General features: G+C 37.0%; 1 protein-coding gene across 1 annotated transcript in view; it reads left to right on the forward strand.

Moving 5' to 3' along the window:
• Positions 1-23105, forward strand: part of Utrn (utrophin) — a 515860-nt gene that overhangs the window by 466789 nt on the left and 25966 nt on the right. The window contains exons 66-69 of the mRNA XM_048800520.1: positions 15097-15233; positions 20639-20677; positions 20906-20971; positions 22042-22107. Of these exons, the coding sequence (XP_048656477.1) occupies positions 15097-15233; positions 20639-20677; positions 20906-20971; positions 22042-22107 (308 nt within the window). The remainder of the gene's footprint in view (positions 1-15096; positions 15234-20638; positions 20678-20905; positions 20972-22041; positions 22108-23105) is intronic.

Raw genomic sequence — 23105 nt, forward strand, 5'->3', positions numbered from 1 at the left:
CATGACCCCATGAAATACTCCCATGATGACTAACTCTCATTACCTAATCTACTCTTAGAGTTCTAACCTCTCAACACTATTGCATTGGAGATTAAGTTTACAACACAGGAACTTCCAGGAGATACATTCAAACCATAGTCTAGATGTATTTCTGGGGACTAGAGCTATAGAGAAAATATAATGGAGAGAAAAAGCCTCTGTGGAGAAATTAAATGAGACTATACAATAATTTTTAGAATAATTAAATTTATGGATCAAGATAGTGGTTAAAGTTTTCCTTGTAACTTGTGCACTTTATGAATAAATTCAAGGACTATCATTTATCTTAAAACAGTTATATTTTTCATTAACAATGTCCAGATCCTAAGTTTCTTTTTTATTGGAATAAGAGTTAATGAATTTAATTTTTTAGTGAAAATTACCCTAATTTGGTCTTCTTTAAAAATCATCTTTGTGATGAATAACCAAAACTCATTTCAAATTAGACACATTTTAATATGTTGTTAGGGCACATAAAAGTCTTAGCATATTTCTTAACAAATTTCAAGTATACAATGCATCTTTAATCGTAACCACTATGCTATACATAAGCTATCCAGAACTTAGTCGTGTTGTAACCAAAAGTCTTAAGTATTTTTCCATTTCTAAACCTCTTTCCCCAGACCTTCGTAATCAACATTTTACTGTCTCCTATAAGGTTGACTTTTTTTTTTAAGATTTCACATATAAGTGAGATCATGCAATATTAGTCTTTCTATATCTGGATTATTGCACTTAGTATAATGTCCTTCAGTTTCATTTATATTATTGCAAATGGAAGGATTTCTTTCTTTTTTAAGGCTCAATAATAATACTTCTGTGGTGGGCATGTGTGTGTGATGTTTTCTCTGTTCATCTGGTATAGCATCCTTGGGTTGATTCCATATCTTGGCTGATAATACTGCAATGAACAGGAGAGTACACATCTCTCTGAAATAGGGATTTCATTTTCTTTGGGTGTGGAGTGAGAAGTGGGATTGCTAGATCATTTTTAATTCTATGTTTAATTTTTAAAAGAACTTCCAGACAATTTTGTCATAATGGCTGGACCAGTGATAAAACGTCTTTCAATTAGACAGAAAGAATGATGGATTTCACATATGATTTTTAGGAGTTCCTGTAGGTGCTGAGAGTGAGAGAGAAATGGATAGCGTTAAATTCTGAGGAGAATGAGAAACGTTTAGAATTGCTAGGAGGGTCAATCACAAGTCACCAAGAGATGAGTAAAGATTGTTACATTGCCACAGAGTGCAGCTGAGGTTAATTGGCAAGGATTTGTAGTTTGTGACTCCATCATTGCTTAGCAGCTTTAGAATTAAAAGCTGGTAGATTTAGGTGAAAGCCAAAAGAGTAAAAAATTCAGAAGTATTAATGGAATTGTGGGTGATGTGGGCTATCCTCACGCTGCAGACGTCTTAAAGGGAATCCAGAGGCTAGAAATCAAAACTGGGGGGGGGGGGAGCTTTATTCACATTAAAGAAGGGGGAGGAAGGCTCAGAACATTCTAGTCAATGAAAGATTTTTTCCAAGTTAGAGATTTTAGACTTGAAGATGTTTTCAATTATGATATGACCTGAGGGGTAGCTATACCCCACAATGTGACTGAAGTGGAACATAGGAAATTTTAGAGATGATACAGGTCATCACGCCATCTCTAGATATAACAAGTAATGACTGTGTGTGTGGCTCTGCATCAAAAAAGGGAGTGCAAGGGCACATTGGCTTTAGTAGTTGAGGTCAAGGGAGAAATGTGGAGGGGAGAAAAAAGTAATCTTTTCTTCCCATCTAAGGATCATGACTGAGCCCCTAAAACAAGACAGAGAAACAAGGTAAAAGCTTATAGATTTATTTAAAATAAGTTTTACCTGCACAACGTTGATAAGGAAATAGAGACCCAAAGAAAGGGAAGCCTGTGTATTTTTATACTAGTTTTGATGAAGAGGAACAGTCATGGGGAATTATGGTTGCACAGAGGGATATGACCTAATGGTAATAAACCAGGGGGAGCTTAACAAAGCCTCTATGTTCAGTTTCTCTCTGTATCCTTGTGTCTTCAAAGGGTCTTAGACAGTTTTTTCCTGCTATAGCAGAATACTGCAGATTCAATAATTTATGAATTCTGGTGCTCCTTTGTCTCATGGTCTTAGAGGCTGGGAAATCCAAGATGGAGGACCTGCACTTGGTGAGAGCCTTTGTGCTGCACCATCCCATGGTGGATGGGATTTCATGGCAAGATACCATGCAAGAGAGGGAGAGGGAGAAAGCACTGAAGGGGACTATAATCATCCATTTTCTTCAGGAACCTATATCCATAATAATTTACCCTCTTCTGCTGACGGCCGGTCAGGACTCACCCGTTGCTTTGGTTGCCCGGCAAGAGGAACGAAATGCTGCCATTCGCATAGGACACCAACATGGCAGAGATCTGATGTCAGCAGAAAGCGGCAGAGGAGAGAACTTCATCAATTCCAGCGGTGACATAAGCAGTTGGTCTCCTGGTAGGGGGGGTGAGGCACAGACACCCGAGTCTCCTCAATTTGTCGTTGAGCCAGAGGGGAGAAGCCGGGCCGCTGCCAGCGCCCGGAGCAGGCCCAGCGGCTCGCCAGCGTGGTGACCGTGTGGCCCCAATTGGAGAGGAGGCGGAGCGGAGCCACCACTCGCACCCGCAAGGTGGGCAGACCCGCGACCCAGTGGTNGAGGTTCTAGGAGACTGAAAAACCACAAGCCAAAGGAGGCCCATCCCTGAATCCCAACATGGAAGTTTGCTCATCAGGAACACCAGCATTGGATTATTGCGTAAGAGAAATAAAATTCTGTTGTGTGAAAGAATTGTTAATTCAGGGTGTATTTGTGATTGCAACCAGTGTTGCTCTAACTAATATACAACATTAACCTAGAAGATCCAGAAAGCAAATCAACGGGTTCCAATTCCAGAGTCCATGTTCTTAACCACACTGCTAGAGACTCTCAGAAGAGGCAGAAACCTCTTCCCTCTAGTTCCTTCATGGCTGAAATGCAAAGGGGTTAAAGATAGCATTGAGAGACCAGGTCTACTTGTGTCTCACTGCATTGCTTTTAGTAGTGGCCATTTGCTATAAAAAAAAAAATTATCTTAAAATTCTGTCCATGGGAACTTCACATTTCCTTTCTTTCTTTAAACTGAGAATTTGCTCAGCTTTCTGGGAAAGAAAAATAAATAACTTTCCAAATTAAATAATTTTCAATTCTCTAAAATTGAGCATACCCTTAAATGCAGCTACACTCCTACTCCATAGCACAGCTTGGAAGGTGACAACCACCAATGAATTTAGTTGCTAACTTAACTCATGCAATGTGGATTTCCAAGTTCCTTCCCCATGCCACCCCCACACTTCCTCACAACCATCCTGGTTATCCAGGCCAATGCATACCTATTTTATGTGCTAAATTTCCTGGATGGTTATGATTTTAAACTCTGGCCTCAGAGTGCTATAATTACCTCTTGATGATGTAATTAGTAACAAAATTTAACAGGGTATCATGGGACACCTAGGACCTTTCCAAACGCATCCACCTCATTTATAAAGGGTGTTGAACCACTTCAATGACCAACTACCCATAAAACCGAGGCTCCCAAGGTGACAGAATTCACCCACTTCCAGTGAACACTGCACACTGACCTATGCAATAATGTTAGGTTGAAGAGTATTATAAATGTTGTCGGTGACCAGTAACTCACAAGCACTCTCATTACCTTACAAGTGAAGGAGGCAGGTGTGCTGAAGTTAGCACCCTGGGATACATTAGGCATGATGTAGGGAATTAGTCATTAGTCCCCATAAGGTGTGTTTTCCTCCCACTGTGGTGATGTAGAGGGTTTAAGGCGAGAGCTGCAGCGTGAGAGCTGAGCCATTCTCTGGCAACTTTGACACTGTCTAATGAGACCTCTGCAGGCCAGCTCTGAGTTCAACTGAGATGGGGGATTGTCCTCTCAACCTCTATCCCACCTGCCACCCCATCACTATGAAGGCTGCCGAAAGAGAATGGGGCATAGTCCTAATGTGATGTTGTAAAAGCCCATTACAATAGTTAAGCCCCCCAAACACACATCTTCAGCCTCCTTGCATCTGTTTGCTTCTCCAAGATTTAAGCATTTCAAAATGTGAAATGAAAGAAACTGATTAGCAGCTAATTCAACATGTTTTAAAAAGACTTCTGTGGTATCTGGTGTAGCGATGTCAAAAATAACAGCAAAATTCCATAATCTGACAGCAATTTCACCTCATCAGTAAAGAAGAAGCAGTTAAATTTTGGAAGTCCTTTGGGATTCTTTGGAGACCTCTTGAATTAGCTTAGTAAACCAATAGCCTTGAGACTTTAAATGGAAGTTGGACTATACAGATTCATAAGCAAAGTGCCCACTTTATATTGCTGGGATCAGGTGTGGCATTTAAAGTCACTGGTGATTTGGAAGAGAATGAAAGAATTGCTCCCAAGTAGAAGAACCAGGCAGAAATGATATATGACTTATCCAGAGTGAGAAAAGTGCCTCAGCGGAGAATGACTTGGAATACAATCTTGCCACACTAGAAATCTGTGAGAGGGCAGAACAAATCTAAGGCTGAATGGGAAATTGAAGTATTCCCTAAAAGGAAGGCAAAGCTCTAAGTTTTTGAATGTTCTGCCTGATCCTGGTTTGAGTTTGGCCTAGGACTGTGAGAATTGAACTGAAGAGCCTGGAAGAAATTCTATGGAAAAATAAAGCCTCCTTCTATCTCTCCAGGCTTTTTTTGTGCATCAATTCCTATTAAAATAGACTGGTTAGATGTAATCTTTGGTCATCACTCATTATCATAAGTGAGGCATTTATCTCCTTTGACTCTCATCTGCAAAAAAGAAATAATATCTTCTCAATTTAGTTCTCAAAATATGGAGTGAACATAAGGCAACATAGGAGATTCCACTTAAAATGCTGGAAGAGCAGCCATCTGCTAAGTCAGAGAAAGGTGGAAAGCCTATCTCTTCAAGCCTTACTCCAGGAAATAGCATATAGCCATGGCAGGGTACGAATTTGTTTCAAATGCCAAAAATCTGACACAAACGATCTGGCCTTATTACGTGAGGTATGATGTGCAAACACTGCTCTGAGTGAGGAGATTCTAAAATGCATGATAGGGGACTTGAGGCGATAGACGGTTTACATAGCCTGTCCTGAAGTGTGGAGCTCATTTAGAAGGTGTCTTCAGAGGAAGAGTGGCTAAGGCATCATAGGAACCCACTATCATCACCCCTTCCTTCCTGGTGAATAAAGATGGCGTTTCCTTTGGTGAGTGATCCATTAGTTATGTCCCATTTCTGTCCATCAGGTGGGTGTGAATAAGAAATTCCCATGGTTCCCCTTTATTACTCACCCTCTCTTGTTCACTATGTCAATTTCCTCAGATGTATAACAGCAAGAATCATTCCCTGTGGCCTAGCCACCCTGTTCCAATGCTCCCCGAGTACTACAGCCAGATATGCCTTCCTAAATCCCCACATCACAGAAAATCCATGACTTTTTATCATGTACTCAAATTCCTTCACCTGCCAGTTCATGGCATCCATGATTGGGTCCCACTGGCTTTCAAAGCTTTCCCTACTTCTGGCCTGTGCTTGATTCAAGCTGAACGTGATTTTCAAACATACTACATATTTTTCCACGTCCCTGACTTTGCCTATACTGATTCCCTTCTCTGTTTGAGGTGTGATATTCAAACCAAAAGTATGATCTTGACAATGTACCTGCCCATATTATTGCACAGTTTTCTTGCATTAATGCCCTGCTAACATTGCCTCCTGCCTTAAGCACTTTGAGACACACTGCCCCCTTTCCATAACTCTTTAGATTTTGCTCAGAACAATTACATTTTCCTTTGTAACATTTATTTATATGCTTGCTGTATTCCATCTACTGGACTATAAATTCTTTGAGGTATGGGAACCATGTCTTATCTTTATTTCCCCCATTTATTTCAATAAGTATTCAATATTTGTTAAGAGGATGGATGTGATTATGAATGAGTGGGGTTTTACCTTTCTTCCTTTGTTCATGCAGTTCTACCTGAAATGTTCTGCCTTTGGCCTCAAAATACACCCACAATTTACAGTCAAGTTCAAGGCCAATTTGTAACATAAAGCTTTCTCAAATTACCTCAGACCCCAGCACTCCTCTGCCATCTTTACACTCTACATGCCAAAAAAAAAAAAAGTGGTCTCCTAAATGTTCTCTATCTGTCTGAAGAATACTGTTCTCACTTTATTCTAAAGAGGATCTTAATCTGTACTCCATGGGTATGTTTGGGAGGCCATTAGGACAAACCCTTTAAGTTAAATGGAAATATTTTATGTAAATGCCAAGGTTCACCAGAGTGTCCAAAGTACCGTGACCCTCCCAAAACATGAAAAGAATCATTGTTCTAAGAGGACCATGTGCTTCTTCCTAGAGTAGAGATGGAGTATGTCTTGGATGTCTTTGCTGTGGCCCTCAGTGGTGAGCCAAGTGTTAGACTGTCCTTCAACAGTTGGTGGCAGCCTTTTGATGAGACCAATTCCTCTTGACTTCCACCAGGCTCGTCTAGCACAACCCTGGGCCTGAGACATGGTGGGTAGAGCTTCGTGATGGCATTGAAAGAAGGCAAGCAAACAATCTCGGGAGTGTGGTGAGTGAAGGCCTAAATGAGAATGGTGGAAGAACACTTGGCCTAAGCCTAGTAGAACAATCTTTGTGTGAAATTCTGTGATGAAGTAGGTGATGTAGACCTGCAGCAAGACCATGGGTCCTGGGAAGTTCTGGGTAGCTTTAAAGAAAACCTATAATGAAGCTGAGGTCCTCTGGAGGCAGGCCTGGCTAGGTCCTGAAGGCTCTGGGCTGAATCCCCACCATTGTTCTCTCTCCTCCCTCCATGCCTTGCCTAACCCACCCCAGCACCTTAGGGCCTCACCACAGCACAAGATCCAGGGATGACTGGAACCCATATGCATTAGATTAATATTAAATAGGCTTTATAAAACACAATGCTTTCAATAGGTAATGCTAGCAAAGAAATGTCAGAGTTTTCACTTGGGGTCAAGCAGCAGGGCCAAATAAGATCTATTACCAGCTCTAATGCTTTTATGAAAAAGAAAAATCTGTGGAGTCTTGTCAAGTTCCAAATGATGACTTAAGCTGCTTAACAAATGGATTGGTTTTTAAAAAGAAAAAAACAAAACAGGGGATGTACAATTGGTGATTTTTGTTTTAACAAGCTGAATTCCTTTTGGTTTCTCCTTAAGTCATGGTTTTTATTACAAACCAAAAAAAAAAAAAAAAAAAAATTTACCCTCTTCTGCCATAACAGCATTAATTCATTCATGAGAGCAAAGCCCTCTTGACCAACTCACCTTGGAAAGTCCCACCTCTCAACACTGTTGCACTGGAGATTAATTTCTAACACATGAATTTGCGGGGGACACATTCAACCCATAGTAAGAGATGAGGATGTTCCTTTCCTCCACGTATAGAGAAAAAAAACCCTCAAATAAAGTTCTCTGCTTCAGGGGACAATATCAGAAATGAACTTCCTGTTGTTTTCCCAAATGTACTGAACCTTATTGAGGTATTAAACTTTTTAAAAAAAACTATGTGAGGTAGAGATTGTGAAGCCAATAATGGAGATTGTAGGAAAGGTGGGTATTATCATGGGGGAGCATCAGGATTAATTAATGGAAACAAAAGTTGAAAAGCAATTATGAACAAGATGTAGGGGAATATTTAAAAAACTGAGTCCGAAATAAAGGAGAGAGAAAGGTAGACAGATAGAGGCTGTGTGCATCTGGTGAAGAACTTGGGTCCAATTCATGTAAGGAAAATGAGAGATGGGGAGGATTGAGAGAGTACTCTATCCATTGGTCAAGTGGATATGAGGATGCAAAGAGTTAGCTAGGATGGAAAGATGGTTTGAGGGACATATTGACTCGGGATGATGAATTAGAATATTTTCAAAATGTTGTTACTTGAAAGGTCAGCAACACTAGTAACTTCCAGCTTTCAGGTTGCCAGGCTGGATTCACTGTAAATTTCACACATGTTTGCTGGCCTTTGAATAGGACTGGTTTCTACTGGTAGTTTTATTGATATTTTGGTGGAAAAAAATACCCCCATGGAAAGCAATTTATGAAAGTAATGCCACTTAAAGCAGATTGGCAGTTTTAAGCAAATGCATGTTATTTTTTCTGTTGATTCATACATGATGAAATAAAGCAAAAACACATTGTTCTCCATAGTTTAAAAAAGAAGAATCACAATATTCTATTGAAAAAATAGAAAAAGATTTTAATTTTTAGATGAAATGCTAAATTATACCTTTCCTTTATAAAGTAGGTGCCATTGGCAAAATAAATAAATAAAGCAAAGAGAACAGAGAGGAAAAAAATGCTAGAAACAGTTGTTTTGTCTCCTCTTCCCTCTTGCCAGCATTAGTGTATTCTAAGGCTACGAAAATCATCCTTAAAAAGTGCTGATTCATTCTTTGTTGAGTTTGTATAGTTTGTTTTTGGCAGTCTTGCTTCTTCAGATGTGGTTTGGGATATTGGCCAATAGGCTAAAAATGCAGCATCATTGCTATTTCTCTGACCTCAGCCTCCTAAAGTGATTTTTTAGCTCTCGTCCACCCTACGCTGTTTCCCAGTAAGTCTGGTCCATTTAGATTGTGTCATTAGTTTTTAAAGGGAAATTTGGACATTTTACTTTGGGTGAATTATTGCCTACTTGTTCTTGACCCGTGGTGATATTGTTAATGTTAATTTTTTGGTTTCATATTTTTCCCTGAAGACTTAAAAAGCTCTGAGCCTCTCTTACTGATTTCATCTATCCATAGAATTCAAATGTGTCTGAATTTCAGCCTGTTGAAATCAGTGGAACTTAAACACTGAGAAGTTATTTTTCACTTAAAAAAAACAAAAAAAACTTTTGAGAATGTCTTTAAAATAAGTCCTATGATAATGAAACTTACTGCTTTAAAGTATACATGTACCACTGGGGACGATTGACTTCTATATTTAAGAAGTAAATCTTGCTAATGAGGGTGCTGTTAACAATGATTTTAGCACTTATGCATGAATCAAAGGGTAATGTTTCATTATTCTACTCAGGTACCAAACGACTGTGTTTTTTTTTGTTGTTGTTGTTGTTTTTTTTATATAACCTTGATTTTTATCTTGAACTCCCTTATTTTTCTCTGTATATAACTCACTCATATTTGTAGAAAATAGTTAGAAATCTAATATAGGAGTATTTGTTGAAATAGATGATACTGTCATCCCAAGTTGTGAACTGACCTCCCTCAAAAAAACAAAACAAAACAATTGAGAGATTTAAATCCAACTATGGGTTTTGTTTATTTATTTATTTATGGGTTTGTTGTTATTTTATTTAAACTGTTTATTAATTATAAATTGTGTATTTTGGCTTGAGATTATTTGGCATCATTGTAAAGAGCCCCTTTATATGTGCAGCTCTGTGGATCTTTGGAGTTAACAGTGGCTAAAGTTGTAAAGGAATTTATTCAAGGACCTATTTGATTATGAATACTGTGGGGGGTTAGAATTCATTTCTGAATTCTAGAGTCTTTTGCACCTTAGCCTTGTTGCTGTTTGTGATTCACATTAAAGAGAAGGAAAAGCCTTTTAGCCATTTATCAATGTTTTTGAAGTTTAGTAATGCATAGGCGTCTGCATTTAAGCTAACAATACACAGTTTGAAATATGAACACGGACACACTGAGCAATCCATGTGCCCTAATATATAGGTTTACAACTCAGCAAAAGAGAATAACTGAAAATCATGCTCCATATAATGGGTCTTTAGTTTTTGTCAGTCAAGGAATAATTAGAAGAAAATTCAGAATATTCCTTTTTTGTTATTGTCGTTGCTGGTAAAATAGAATCTGAAGAGTGAAAACCCATCTGATTCCATCTTCTGCAGGATTTTCTTTAAAGTTTTCATAGACACATGCATGGGTTTATCTCAGAGTAGATTTTATAATTCAATAATACTTTTTCATATTTTATTCATTCATGTGTATTTGTTTCTGGGGAGCAAGTCAAGATCTGGTTACTTCTTATCCTTCAAATAAGTTTCCATTATCTTACTGCTACCTAACTACAGAGTGGAGTAAAGGATAATTTGAGTTTCATATACCCATTTGTCTCTCTGGGTTCAGTTCTAAAATGTTTTTCAGAATCATTCACTATCATTAGCTTTCCAGAAATGACAATTTGAAGGGCAGCTCTCATTTTCTTATGTGAGTTCTTGTGTGCTTGTTAAAAACCCATCCAGGGGGACTTGAGGTAGATGGTGGTTGTGTGACTTCAACTTTTTCAGTCTCTTTTTCCTTTGCCATTTTCATCCCATTTATTGAAATAGTTACAGAGAAAGAGACAGGGCCACTAGACAGCAAGATCTCAAATCCACAGACAATGTTTATAACACAAATAGGTGATAAGATATTCTGAAAATTAAAATTGGGTGTCACTAAGTGACCACCAGCAGATACTCCGCAGAAAACACCAAGGTCTGATTCTAGAGCAGAGCTCCACCTGGGAGAGCCTTGCCTAGAGCCCAAGGTATGAAGGTGTGTAATTCTGATTTGAGAGGTGCTCTGGCCCTCTGAGTTCTCAGACCTAATGTACTAAGGCTTTTCTGTAGAAAAAGGACTTTTCCCATGTAAGGGATTAACTGTTGGGAATAGAACCAGCATTAAGCAGCTCAGAGCAAAGAACTGAAAGGAAGAAGTCTGGCCCTAAGGGTGTGCTGGGTAAGGAGTGAGAGTTAGGAAGCAAGACCAAGAAGGCTAATGGTTAAGTGCTGCTACAGACAAGATGTCTATGTTCCCTCTCCCCCCAGGTCATATGTTGAAACCTAATCCTCAAAGTGGTGTCCCAGCCAAAGATCAGACAATTAGAGCTTCAATAATGATAAAATTTCTATAGATTGAAACCCATCAGAGATGTTAAAATCTGAGTTCACAGTGGTATTTAACAAACAAATAAAAAAGAAAGAGATTGGTTATCTTTGAAGGATGATAGGAAACCAGTTCAATAATGAAAATTGGTCAATAAAAGAAATACAGTTAAACATTTATCCTGCCTTTCTAAATGAACTGTATCATTGAGTAGCTAAATAGTAGATGTAGGAATGTTTTTCCATAAAAGCATTTCAACTAATAAATGAAAAATGAATGATAGCATCACCATTTTGTAACCCCCAGTGAATGGCTATAGTTGCATTCCTCATGAGAACCTGCCAGAATAACAAAAGAGAGATGACCTCAGGTAATCTGGCCAAATACCACCAGTCTTACCAGAAGATCAAACCTGACTCTGATGCATTCTCTGGATCTAGCTGGTAATTTTCAAGATAGCTAGAGGACAGAGGGACATGATGAATTGCAACAAAAATGCACATTTTTCCAAAATTGAGAGTCTGGAAAACTGTATATGTCAACTGGCCTGGGTTTTCCAACAGGCAAATTTAAAAAAAATGGCAGGTGTAGAGGAGGAGACTATGGATTGAAAACAATAATTATTCAGTACTGGACTTTTTAATATGTACAAGAATAAACCATAATATTTAGGGATAGAAGGTGGAGTGATAAAACTACTTTCAAAATATAAATAAGTTATTTATAACATAAAAATGAGCATAATGTTTATTATAGAGAGGGAAAGGGAGTTGCGAATGGAAAAGGCTTCTAGAATATTCAACAGAACTCCATTAGCTGAATCAGATTGTATTGTCACATGATAATTCATGAAGCCATAACTTGTTGTGTTTGTCTCTATTTTACAATAATAAAGATTAAAATATATATCAGTCTAGTCTCCAAAATTTTATGAGTGGTTGTCTTTGGGTGACTGAAAGCCAGTTTACAGTTTCCTTCCTTCCTTCCTTCCTTCTTTCCTTCCTTCCTTCCTTCCTTCCTTCTTTCTTTTTACTCCCTTATTTATATTTTCTTTCTAATGGTAGTTGCATTAAACATTTGATACAATTTAAATCTATAAAATGTCATTTCAATGTAAATTTCTAAAAGATCAACCAATGGCATCTTAGCACTGCTTTGTTTAAAATGAAGAGAGATTTCAGAATGTAATAACAGATATTTTTGTCAAGGACTATGGCTTCTTTCTCCTACAAAACTTCAAATGGTTCCATTTTTCTAGTAGTGACCTAGTGCTGATGTGATGAAAAGGCCCATGTTTGCCATAACAGCTTTCTCTTTAGTGAACTTGACCGGAGTTCTTGCAGGCTTAATGTTAGTTTCTTTTCAGGTCAAATAACTGATAATAATGTCTTTACAAGTCATGGCAGTTAGATGAGATTGAAAGAAAATTAATTATGAGGTCCAAGGTTCTATGTTAGCATGTTACTACCCTCATTTGTAATGGGATCTGCAAAATCTTTTTTTTGTCCTTACGGCAGTAAACAAAAACCCAATCTGTCATGAAGTGCATGTGTCATTTAAAATGTTGGATAATTTGGACAGTAAGGAGTGTTCCTTTCCATTTCATCTCCATATTATGATAGGGCTCCCTATTATAGTAAGCCATAATAGGGAGATGAAATGGAAAGTTATAGCATAGTAAGTTATTTGCTTTTTAAAAACGAAGTGTCATGTCTATACTGTGAAGATAGAGTTCAATTTGACTATATTTATTATGTTAGTACATGGTCCTCTTTCTTCTTCTTCTTTTCTTTTTTAATCAAACCACTGTACTATAATTTAGAGAAATAGTAGTAACTGTCATTAGATAGCAAATTAGACCAAATATGTATAAATATTTTAACATTTTTTGATGAAAAAGTGGGCTTAATTCATTTTCTTGGCTCTATCCCAACAAAGAATTACATTCTGCTACCCTGAATCTAATCCCTAGTTTCTGTGGGATGAATAGCATTTCATATTTTTTTAATATTGCATGAGGTTTATGGCACTAGTGAATTAATGCCCTAAGATTACAGCTTTGGGTGAGAGGTTTTTTTCCCCCTCAATATGAAAATCATTGAGGAAATAAAAATGTTCTTTTTCTGTGTGAATATGCACTAATTTTTAATGCAAATGTATACATTATTAAAAACAATTGAATTCAGTCTCTGTTATAACTTTCTGAAAAGCTATGTGGTTGGTTGGTTGGTTGGTTGGTTGGTTGTGGTGATGGTAGGAGGGTTAGAAAGGAGGTTTTTTTTGTTTGTTGGTTGGTTTCCCATGGTCTTCCATATGTTGAATATATTTACTAAACAATATATTATGTGGAATTAGACTTGTGTTTTGGGGTGATTTGTAATTTTTTCCTAAGCATAAGTCCATGTAGGAACCCAGATATAAATAAACTGGAACATTATGCTCAGTGAGAGAAGCCAGTCATAAAAGACCATGTATCATATGAATCCATTTCTGTGAAGTGTCCAGAATAGACAAATTCATAGAGACAGATAATAGATTAGAGCTTGCCAGGCTTGGGTGATGGATAGTAGGTATGGAGTTTCTATGGGGGGTAATGAAATATTATGTTCTTAAATAGTGGTGATAGCTGTTCAGCTCTGAATACACTAATAACCACCAAATTGTACAATATGTGCTGCCTCGTTTAAGGCATGCTGGATAAAGAACTTGGTGTCTTGACCACTGGCCTTTTCTCCTGCCCACCCAGCTCAGGGTGGAAATTGGAGACCTGGATGTACTTGAAAACCACTAGCCTAGGAGATCGAAACCTTTCCATTGCCAGGCTTAGAGACAGTACAAGTAAAAGCTGGAGTACATTACTTCATCAAGTATTTCTCTGTATATTAACAATGTGCTAAGAGCAGACATAGAAATAATTGGGCCACAAATGCTTATCCTAACATAAGGTTCTTCTTTTGGCATTTCTATTATGAAAAGCTTCTTCCCTTACCCATTTTTACAAGACATTCAGAAGCAGTCTATCTATAAACTAAATTATTGTGGTACCTACTATAAAAGCTATGAGTGTCCTCTGCAGTTGAGGGTATATGTTTTCAGTTTTATGCTCAGTCCCAGATAATCATTCTCTGCATTTCCTTCTTGACTCCCAACTTTATTCTCTCTCCTGTTCTGCTTGATAAAATCTGAATATCCACAGACCACCATCTCTTATAGCAACCCATTTTCTTACACAAAGTTGCCTTGATTTCTTTTTTAATTTGTTTTCTTCTGCATGTCTATTAGATGTCTGAGATGGTTTGTATCCATATAACTTCAGATCCTTATAGTTCATTTTCAGTTAGTCAGAAAATGTTTTGACATTATAAATCTGGAGTCAAGGCCTAATGATTGTGCAGGTCTGTCCTTGCTGGGAGTTATTTGTTTTAATAATGTGAAAATTGATGATGAATTTTAGTTCATAACTGGCTTTGGGATTATTCATGCCTATGTTCTTTGCAAGCCTAGAGTAGAATCAAAAGTTTCCCTCAGTCTTTGTTAGAAGCAAACATATTTAGATGGAAAGGGAGTATCCTAAAAAGTAGCACAGCTATGTAAATGTCAACTGATTAGTTGTTTTAAAATATAGCTATATTTTAAAATTTCTCTTTTCAAAACAAGTTTGTATGAGTCCTGGGCAATACTTGTTGTGAAATAAAAGACAGGCTGTGGGCAGGAAGCACACAGCAGAGTAAATAAATAACATTTATCACTCAGTTTATGTTACTAGTCATCATCACTACTTTTTAAACATCAAATCATTTTAGCAATAGAAATTAAGCAATAATATTTCTAAAACTAATTTAACTTTTTGATTCAAGTCATAAAATATTGGGGAAATGTCTAGTTTTGGTTTATTTTCAAGAGAAAATTTAAAACATCAATCACTGGATACATTTAGTGAATGCCAGTTGCCATGTATTTCTTAATATCATGTATAATTCCAGAAATTCATAAAACTAGCAAATGGTTAGTATTAAATTGCATCAGTTTACTCTGATTTCATTGTAGAGAATAATCTCCTTTGATTTTCATGAGAAGTGTAATTTTTTCAATCTCATAGACAACATCTGGGGAAGATGTTCGAGACTTCACAAAGGTGCTGAAGAACAAGTTCAGGTCAAAGAAATACTTTGCCAAACATCCTCGGCTTGGCTACCTGCCTGTTCAGACGGTTCTTGAAGGTGACAACTTGGAGACGTAAGTTCCATTTTTAATTAAATATTCTATGAACATTCACACCTTATGTGTTGTTGTTTTTTGTTTTTTTTTTTTAATGTTAGTAGCACATGAGAAATTAAAACCAAAAAGATTTGTGTTTCTGTCTTGAGAGGTAAATTCCTTGGAATCAGTCTTTACAGTTATGAATCTTAGTTATTTACATTTGACAGTGTTGCAGCTTAAACACATTAATCTTGTATGTGTTTCCAAACTGGTGACCTCTTTTCTTGAGCATCTCTTTTCCTTTTAAAAGTACTTAAATAAAATTTTAATATTAGTGCTTTCTCATCCCCTTTCCCGTTTAGAGTTGTTTTTACAATGTCTCATAGTGCATTTTAATCTTTTTTAATAGAAATTTATTAATCATACTCAATCTCTTGCTTCACAAACTCATCTATGCTAAAAATCTTATCGAAATCTCATTACCTTTCTTATCTCTTTTCTGTTAAAGATGAAGGCAGCAAAATGAAACAGCTTTACGTAGTACATGCAATAGAAAATTTCAAAGTATATATTAATTTTTTAAAAGTATATATTTTGAGTTGACAACCATAAATAAAATTCTAAAATACCATAATTGCTATGGGATTTATAAAGCTAAGTAAAATAAAAATGTATAGCTTGAATGGAAAAGGAAAAAAAAAAACGGCTTTAAATGAGCTAGAAGAAATGCAAGGAAGTAATTTTATGTTGCTAAACAATTGTATATGAAGATCAAAATTGAAAAAAATAATTAAGTCTTTGAATCACTTTAAGACAATGTAAAAATGCTTGCCAAGGCCATGCTTTTGTGGTTGCATCCGGGGAAATGAACTTGTATTGCTAATCATCACCAGAGTGGCTTGTCATACATCATTTTATTTTGAATATGAGAGATAATCAGAGAATCGTAGTAGTCCAATGTGTTCTGACAGTCAGTGTCTCAAAAATGTCCACAATAGACCAGGTGACTTGGTCTGATATTTTTTTTCTTTTATCCCCACGGTAGCCTGGTAGAACAGGAGATTTTCTGAATTTCTGAGCACATGAATCTTTCTTTTATATATAGAAAGGTCCATATAACACATGCACATATAGAGTATAAGAAAGAATTCAAACTTTTTGATAATTCTGCTTGATAACAAACTGTGTACAGTTCAGGTATGTGACATTCCTAATTGTTTTTTCCACTGTTCACATTAGAACAAATTTTATGAGATCAATGTTAGTTTAAGGAGAGCTATTTAACTAGCAGCTTGCGGGGCTGAGGCAGGAGGATTGTAAGTTCAAAGCCAGCCTCAGCAACTTAGCAAGGCCATAAACAACTTAGCAAGACCCTGTCTCAAAAGAAGAAGAAAAAAATTGCTGGGGATGTGGCTCTGGTTAAGCCTCCTGGGTTCAATTCTTCATACCGGGAAAAAAAAAAAAAGCTATTTACATATATTCAGCAAATGTCTATTTCTGCTCTTCTCTTTTGTTTGTGGGTATGGTTTTGCCTTTTTGTTTAATAATTCTAGTAAAATAATTCTGCTAACATTATTCTTCTAATAAGTCTGCTAATAATTCTTGTTTTATTATAGAATTTACTGTTAACCAAGCTGAACATCTTATGATAAGCTTTTACATCTCTTTATATCAGATCCAACTAACCTTTGTAGTGGCTTTCTAAACCATAGAATTACCACTTGGTGCTTTAATTTTTAGGGTCATTTGATAGGTTTGAATTAAGCAATGTACCTTGTGCTCTTTTGATAAACCACTGGCATCTTGTGTCCCAAATATCTACATCTTTCACCTGAAGCATGCAGGTAGATATATCTTTCATACTCTTTTTAAATACTTTCAATAGTTTGCCTTTTGATGTCCAGTCATCATTGGAATCAATCGTGTCAGTATGAGTGACTCTTTTAACGTGCAAATTAACAGAAAAGCATGTCAAATGACTTTATGCACAAATTTTGGGGTACATAGCTAAAAATACCTCACGTCATTGTACATAAATTTATCAGTGAGAGGGAAACAGGAGAAAGAAAAGGAGGAGTATCAGATTAAATCAATGCATAGGATCCTTATTGAAGAAGATTTATGAGCTGCTGAATACAGTGGGCAGATGTTCTTTTTCAAATCCTAGTTGGAGCTCTTTGGATTTGGGGTAGTTCATTTGTCTCCTGAGCCCTTTCTAGTACAGGGCCACTTCATCTTCTGGTGAGCGGGTAGTAAAAAGTTTGATTACATTTATTCTCCTATTTGTGGGAGGAGAACATTGTAGAAAAACCAGTGAAGTGGTGAAGGTGTTGAAGTTATTTATGGAGCTGATTAGAGTTTTCTTTCGCTTCTTTCTCTTTCATCTTGTAAAATGTCATGTTTTATCCTCCGACTAGTGATTATATGTATATGCATGAAAAATATTTATGGGAGAAAAAAAGAACTATTTTTTAAAGGGGTTAAATATACCCAAGCTAAGGTTTATTACATTAGTTTCATGACAATTTATGTAAGCTGTTCCAAAAAATAAATAAGTGGAAGTTGATTAAAAAGTGTATAATGGAAAACAAACCTGAGAAACAAACTAAAATAAAAACAAGAGTAATTTGAGAGCTGTGAGAGATGATTATCCACTAAAATTGTTGGTTAGGTTGATTTCCTTAAAGATTCAAAGAGTAAAATAGACACCTCTCTCTGGTATTGGTAGAAGTAAATAGATGAGTTTCATAATTAAAAAAAAAAAAAAAAAGATTTTGCTAAAGCAAGAACCAGTTCATAGTAGGAGTGGTTATGGTTGCAGAAGCACTGGGCTGGGAGGAAGTAAGAGTTAAGCTGAGATCTGAAAGACGAATAAGGCAACTTGTGATTGATTGGTGCACTTAGAGGGAGATAGGGAAAGTTTGGGGGCAATGTAAGCATTTTCAAAAGGATGGAGGATGATAAGTTTCTGAAATGGGTGGGAAGCCCAGAATAGTGGCAAGAAGTGAGTGGAGAAAGAACCAGAAGTCAGAAAACGAAGGGCCTTGTAAGCCACACCGGAGCCTTTGGAGTTTATCCTCAGAGCTGTGGGGAGCCATTGAGAATTTATATATAATAGAGCAGCTGGGATCCCAGTGACCTGCTTTGGGACATGTGCATTGAAGAAGGCAAAAACCCAGAAGCATAAGTAACAAACTACTGAGAATTTAAGGCACTCAAAAGGTGCCTTAAACATCACAACATTCTTTGAAGTCTGGGTTTCATTTCATATATTATGAAGTCTAACAGATTCCAATTCCTTGCATTATTTATGTGAGATTAACCAAAACACCCTGCTCTACCAGCACACTGTAAAACAAGGAGAGGCTGTAGTATAAGTCTGTGCTAACACACCGATTGGTATCACCACCATCAGAATTAATGACTATATTTTCAATGCTGGGGTTTGAATCTAGGCCTTAGGAATGCCAGGCAAGCCCTCCACCACTGATCTGCATACCCAGCCCTGGTCTCACTTTCAACCCTCATTAATAACCACAGGTTCTTACTACCCAGTAGAGCCTTATTTTTCCCTTCTAGAATTAAATGTGAAAGTTTATCACTTAATGTTTTTTTTTTCCTTCAAGTCAAAATTCTTTGAAGCCTAGGAAGCCCTAAAGTTAGATTTTTTTTTTAATCTCTGTTTCTTTTGCTAGAAATTTTCCATAAAAAATAAACTTCTTTCCAGAAACTGTTCACACGGTTTTTTGCCCCTGCCATCCTTATCTTAGTTCATGAATCACTTTTGTTCTAACTGAATTAACTTCACAAGAACCAGTCAAGCAGTTTCACAAAGCTTTCCCAAGGTCTCTTCAGATCAAAAATACACATTTTTCTTCCGTTTAAAGTTCATGTCAAATGTTGTTGCACACTTGAATTTAGCAACAATCTCAGGCAATTACTGTTTTTACAAAGTGTGTAGCCAGTCAGCCTTCTGACATTTAACCTCCTTATTTCAGGTTAACGAAAAGAAGTGATGTAAAAAGAGTAACGAATAATACTGTTTTTTTTTTTTTTAGTTGTTCTTGTATCTATTTTGCACCTGTATAATTAAGGCTACTTACAGATTAGATATTCTGACAAACACAGGGTGGTTAAATACCTATTTTTGAAAGTAGGTCTGAAGACTTGTAGTTTTTCATCCCCAGAAGATGACCTTTCATCTCTTTTTAGTCTTTGCCATGCAGATATTGACTTGTGCTTCACAGTCAGAGATAACGACATCATTAACTGTCTCTTAGGTATGGACATAAAATAGAACTAGGAGAACCAAGGAAGTCTAGAATAATTTTGCTTCAATCTGCATTAGCTTTTGCAGGAAACTGTATTTATTTATTTAATTAAGTATAGAACTAGTGTTCTTTGTACTTTTTAATTTCTACATTTGTTGCCCCTCCCCCTCCCTGGAAATAAAAGTTGGGGTTTGAACTAGGTTGTTTTTTTATTTTATTTTTTATTTTTTTAGTTTACATAACACAATACCTTTTTTTTTTCCCTTTATTTTTATGTGGTGCTGAGGATTGAACCCAGTGCCTCACACATGCAAGGCAAGTGTTCTACCACTGAGCCACAACCCCACCCCCTGAACTGGCTTTTATTAGGATCAAATGTTTTCAGAGGCATTTTATGGAGGCTTGGGGATTCCTAGGCAGTGTGAGAGACTGGGGCTGCCCCTTGGGCTCGGAGTGGTGCTGAACAATCCCACTTCAGACCCAAGCCCCTGAGTGGAGCAGAACATGTTTTCATGTGTCAGTTTCCTAGATTGAAATTCTGGAGGAAATTTTGTCTGAAGACAAAATATCCTGCTTTAGAGATGTTGCTTTGGTTTTATTGATGCTGTGGCAATTTAGAGGACAGTAGGAGAGGGCATGTGGGTTGCATCTTTTTCCAACTATCTGTGAAATGGAGATACTTTGTGTACACCTGGGTGTGAATTTTTCATTTAAAATTGGATGAAGAATCAGAAAAATCTAATTTTACTTCAACTCTGCCATTAATATATAATCAGGTATTACATATTTAACTACACCTTTCTGATCAAGCTTCTTTTCCAGGAAAAACAAGAATATGATTACATCTTCTCTCAGAATGATATAGAATGCTTTCATTAACATTGTTCTAGCATTTTGAGCTATTATAGAACATCCTGAGTTTTTTTTCTTAGTTTTTAAATGTATTTGCTATCCCCCTGTAACAAATGTCCTGTTAGATCTAAGACCAGCAAGGCCCCTACAGACACTTGAACACACAGCATCTTCTCTAGCATAAGCTGTGACTTCTGTTACTTTTGGTTTCCCCATGATGGATGTCAGGTAGATGTATGAGTGGAATGCCCCACCCTTTGTCTGGGACTGCTCTGAAGTGTTGTTCTGTGACTTTTGTCTCCTCTCCCCTCCTTGCAGTCCCGTCACGCTCATCAGTATGTGGCCAGAGCACTATGAGTGAGTATTCACAGCCCAGTGTTGAGCTTGGTGTTCTGATCAGGCCTTCTAGCATGCGGATGATGACTAAACTACTGTTCTAAAGTAATACATCTACACCCTGGGTAACAATCCTGGTGGTTTGTTTGCATGGCAAATTCATTATTTATCTAGACTAAAACTAACATCCCTGCTAATAACATCTATCAGTATTTGACATAAAAACACCCTTTGTTTTTTCCTGAACAGCCCTTCACAGTCTCCTCAGCTGTTTCACGATGACACCCATTCAAGGATAGAACAGTATGCCACAAGGTAAGAAATTTGACAGGGGGCCTCTGCCCCACTATCACCCAGGATAACATCTATTTCTGTATTAATCTAATACTATTAACCTATCTTCATTTAAGGAATGTTCTTCTGCAGGAGCCGCAATTCCATTATATTGGAATCTGGGCTCTCTTTGCATTGCAATTTGCACTTTACCAAACACCTGTGCTATATTATGTGAAGAATAAATCTCAATAGGCTGTGATTACTGAGCTCATGAGAATCCAAACACGGTACAGGCAGGATTTAGATAATGTAACCCAATTTTGGTGAATGAAAGCAGGGATTGAAAGTACTCTCAGGAGATGGTACACCTATGAATTACAATATATAATTAAGTTCACACTAATGCTTTATTATAGGGGTTTGTTTTCGAGCTCCTAAGCAATATAAAATATAGGGCAGTCTTGATGGTGTGCACAGATTTTCAGTGAAGTAGTTAACACTAGGCATTTATGGTCCTAGTAACTGGCTATGCTTGAAAACACTAGTTTAAGGGTCACAAAACTAGTAACATTTGAACTGAATCAGGACCAAGTAGAATTTTTGGAGAAAGGGTTGCTTAGGCTGATGGGAAAATATATTCAAAAACATTAGACTGGGAAAGAATGTGGCTTGTTTTCTCAACTGCAGAAAGGGAAAGGGTGAAAGAGGGAGAAAGCATGGGTGGCAGAAGTTGAGGTCTGAGGGTGAAGGGCCCAGTTGTTAATGAGTTGGGTACTGTCCCTAGGGAAAAGAAAGTTGTAGAGGGCCTTTGAAAGAAACATAATTGGATTTGTGTGGGAATATAACCCCCCTTCAATGTAGAAGACCAGCTAGAAGGCCTGCAAGATGGGTAGGGGACAATACAGCCTGGTGGAAGATAGAGGCCTAAGGCCTTACGGCAGTGGTGATAGAAATGTAGCTGGACATTAGATGCTACTTTAGTTTTATAATCTTGTTAGCAGATTCGAACCCTTCTCTGTTAAAATTATGGCAATGACTGCGGATGTGCTCTCAGTTGACTATGTTCTCTGCAACCACGTTATCTGATGTCCTTATTTTCATTTTTTCAGACTGGCCCAGATGGAAAGAACTAATGGATCTTTCCTCACTGATAGCAGTTCTACCACAGGAAGTGTGTAAGTAAATCATGAAATTAGAGCTGCCTGGGGTGGATGCTTCTTGTATGATGGCTGTCAGAAATAATCTTCATTGACTGTGGCTTTGAATTTTGATCCCAATCAAAATCGATAAGTGTGGTTCCAAGATGTCTAAATGGATTTTATGCTTTCAAGCTATGATAGTATAAACTTGATTTTTTTTTTTTTACCAAGTTTTATATAAGTTAATGAAAAACAAATTCTACATTGGTCAATCAGTCTGCATCAAGCTAATCAAAATGTTTTATTCATAGCAACAGAATATTGATAATTATGGCATTTCTTGTTAATTTTGCAAGTGTAATTCTATAAGTTATATGTTCTGTCTGCAGAGTTCTCTTTCTTCTGCTTGCTAACATTTTCTCCATAATCTGTGCATTTAGCAACACTGGCCCACACATGTTTGGAAGTATACTCACTACCCTTCATTGAAAAGTAATTCCTTGCCCATATTTTATTTTATTGAATATAGGAAAAGACTCATTGACTTTATTTATTTTGTTAATAGAAGACATTTTATTTCAGCTGGGCACAGTGGCATATGCCTATAATCCCAGCAACTCAGGAGGCTGGGGCAGGAGGATCGTAAATTCAAGCCAGCCTCTATTTGCTCTTTTTAGATATACATGACAGTAGAGTGTATTTGAACATATTATACTTATATAGACTATAACTTATTCTAATTAGGATCCATTCTTGTGGTTGTGCATGATGGGAAGTTTCGCTGGTCATGTATTCATATATGGACACAGAAAAGTTATGTCTGATTCATTCTACTGTCTTTCCTGTTCCCACTCCCCCTTCCTTCATTCCCTTTGTCTAATCCAATGCACTTTTGTTCTTTCCTCCTCTCTCCCTTGTTGTGTTTTGTGTATTGACTTTATCTAGCCAACTATTTTATATTTGATCATCCTACTGTTGGTGTTACATATCATCTTTCTTTTGAAACTTTTCTTGGCTGTGTAATTCACATTAAT

Source organism: Marmota marmota, unplaced genomic scaffold, assembly GCF_001458135.2.
Source record: "Marmota marmota marmota unplaced genomic scaffold, marMar, whole genome shotgun sequence".
NCBI lineage: Eukaryota > Metazoa > Chordata > Mammalia > Rodentia > Sciuridae > Marmota > Marmota marmota.